This window comes from Bidens hawaiensis, unplaced genomic scaffold (assembly GCF_021521415.1).
Source record: "Bidens hawaiensis isolate Kalapana, Puna unplaced genomic scaffold, B.hawaiensis_p1.1 tig00055726_1, whole genome shotgun sequence".
NCBI lineage: Eukaryota > Viridiplantae > Streptophyta > Magnoliopsida > Asterales > Asteraceae > Bidens > Bidens hawaiensis.
Genome location: NW_027500033.1, coordinates 1 through 2,223, shown reverse-complemented (window position 1 = coordinate 2,223; position 2,223 = coordinate 1). Strand labels below are relative to the sequence as shown.

The 2,223-nt window shown below is 34.6% G+C and overlaps 1 protein-coding gene across 1 annotated transcript; it reads right to left on the bottom strand.

Annotated features, from left to right (window-relative positions):
- Positions 1 to 225: 225 nt before the first annotated feature.
- On the bottom strand, positions 226 to 2,092 carry LOC143601134 (serine carboxypeptidase-like 40). Its single transcript, XM_077078625.1, has 5 exons — positions 1,912 to 2,092; positions 1,556 to 1,830; positions 655 to 915; positions 417 to 535; positions 226 to 322 (listed from the first exon to the last, which is right to left on the bottom strand). The coding sequence occupies exons 1-5, from the start codon at positions 1,985 to 1,987 to the stop codon at positions 226 to 228; spliced, it is 828 nt and encodes a 275-aa protein (XP_076934740.1). The 5' UTR covers positions 1,988 to 2,092.
- Positions 2,093 to 2,223: the final 131 nt, after the last annotated feature.

Sequence of the window (2,223 nt, the reverse complement as noted above, 5' to 3'; positions counted from 1 at the left end):
GTTTGTACGCTTACCTAATACGCTCAAAAGGTAAAGGTAAAACATTTGATGTTCTTTTCAATGAAAAAGGAAAAGAAAAAAAAAAGGAAAGAAACCATGACACAATCGGCAAATCGCCGGTTCGTTTAGTTTTTCCAGAAACCGTAGTTACCAATTCGACCCAGAAACTTTGTCAAAACCGGCTGAACGGGTGAAACATTTCAGATAGGATATTTTTTTGTAGGTTTACCTAAATATCCAAACGCGAAGCTTATATTTTGCGAATTCCTTGAGGATTGGAAGAACTGTTGACGAGCTATCTATCCAACCTATGAGGGCTCCACTGCATGATTTTGACATAACAATTTATATAGTTTGAAAGACAACATTTACTGACCTTTATTTCACTTTTAGCTATTGTAGTTTTATACACATACCCGCATGCTTCCCAGTCATGCCCAAGCTTTGTTACGTTGGCATGGAGGGCCTCTTGAACATCTTGCCGGTTCATATACGCATGGGTGTAGAAATCACTACACGGATCAAAATTCCGCCACTGTATCATGAAACATAAGCAAATTGCATAATGGTAGCACACTAGTGGTACAAGTTATATACCAAGTTTTTTAGTAGTGGTCATATATGCTTTAATAAATTAATAACTAAAATCTGTACCGATGTCTTCTTAGGATTTTTTGTAAGATTGCCATCAAAGCATAAAGGGGCATAGATGTTGTAGACATCGATAGCTTGAGTGTTATATCCAACATCTTCTGCGGCTTCGATGCACTTATCTGATTGTGTGACTGCATTTGGGGAAAAATTACAATATTTGCAAATTGCAAACACAGTTTCATCTGATATTATAGCATGCGAACCAAAGTAATCAAACATCCCTTTCAAATCAGTCTCATCGTTGATTGTAGGGTTCCCTATCTGCATGTTTAAACAAGACAAAGTATAAGATGAAATTGCTGGTTTTTTTTGAACTAACTACTTTATTCACAAACTTAACTAAAAAGACAAACAATATACACTATACACATATGTGTTGATCATCTGGACACCCTGCCTTGTCAACATGAACATGTGCATAAAGAGAAAGAATGGAAGATCGTCGAATAGTAAATTCATGAAAGCTGATATTTCGATGATATCGAAGAATATACTTGACTGCAACCTAGTGTTTGTTAAAAAGTTCGCTAGAAATTGAGAAATCTTATTGACAACATATGGAATCTCTACTAGCATATGGATTTGTTCTTTCCTGCCTTACTACATTGCCTTTTAACATAAATTCGTTAAGTATTTAAAACACCAAGGAGTTGAAAGATCTTACCGTCTTGAATACCGATATTAAAAAAATATAATAAAAATTTAACAGTCACACAAGACCACATAACATGATCGGTGGTCCTACCCTGAAACAATTGTCCTTTGGTATCATATAGTAAGTGGGATGTCACATGTTAATTAGGTGCACCAATGAAAACACATCTTATCTACGTACCTTCAATTTATATCATCTTATCATAATAAAAATGTGAAAATAAGAGTGATGTGGAAGAGCACTTACAAGGATCCCTTTGAGATTGATGAGAGTTTTGTTAAGTTTCAAGTTGTAATAAACGATGGTTTGGGCAAGTTGAGGCACATAATGCCCCGCGTAACTCTCTCCCGCTATATAAAATTCTCTATTTTTATATTCGGGAAATCGCTCAAGCCAATTCAATAAGAACACGTAATTATCAGCGGCTGTTGATTTGTCACCCCCAGTTTCATAGTCTGATGATTTGTTAGAGTACGAAAACCCTACTCCAGCCGGTGACTCAACAAACAATATATTTGCAGCTGGAATTTTTCAAAGTTTAATATAAAATGCAAGCATTTGCAAGCAAAAGTTTACAAAATTGGTTGAGATTGTCTTATTACCGCGATTCCAAGAAAATTGGTTTTTGTAAAGGGTTTTCCCATCACTATTTATTCGGAATGGCCCGAGCTCTTGCATTGCTCCATAGGCAAGCGATGAACAACCTGGCCCTATATATGCATATCATCCATGATTAAGTACTTAAAAACAAAAAAAAAACATACTAAAAAACAAAACAAAAAACACGACTTTCGTATGTTTTTTTTTATTTTTATTTTTGTTATTTTGAAACATTTATCTACACGTACAACATGTGTAGTTCTATAAATAAATGAGGTTTGTTTATGTATTCTTTTATAATATCAAAATAGTTG

Bases quoted from the DNA above. Each gene is read 5' to 3' on its own strand.
- LOC143601134 (XM_077078625.1), bottom strand. From the start codon at position 1,987: ATGCAAGAGCTCGGGCCATTCCGAATAAATAGTGATGGGAAAACCCTT. The intron at 1,831-1,911 runs GTAATAAGACAA...GAAAAATTCCAG, and splicing joins CCAATTTTCTTGGAATCGCG to CTGCAAATATATTGTTTGTT. The intron at 916-1,555 runs GTAAGTGCTCTT...TTAAACATGCAG, and splicing joins TCAATCTCAAAGGGATCCTT to ATAGGGAACCCTACAATCAA.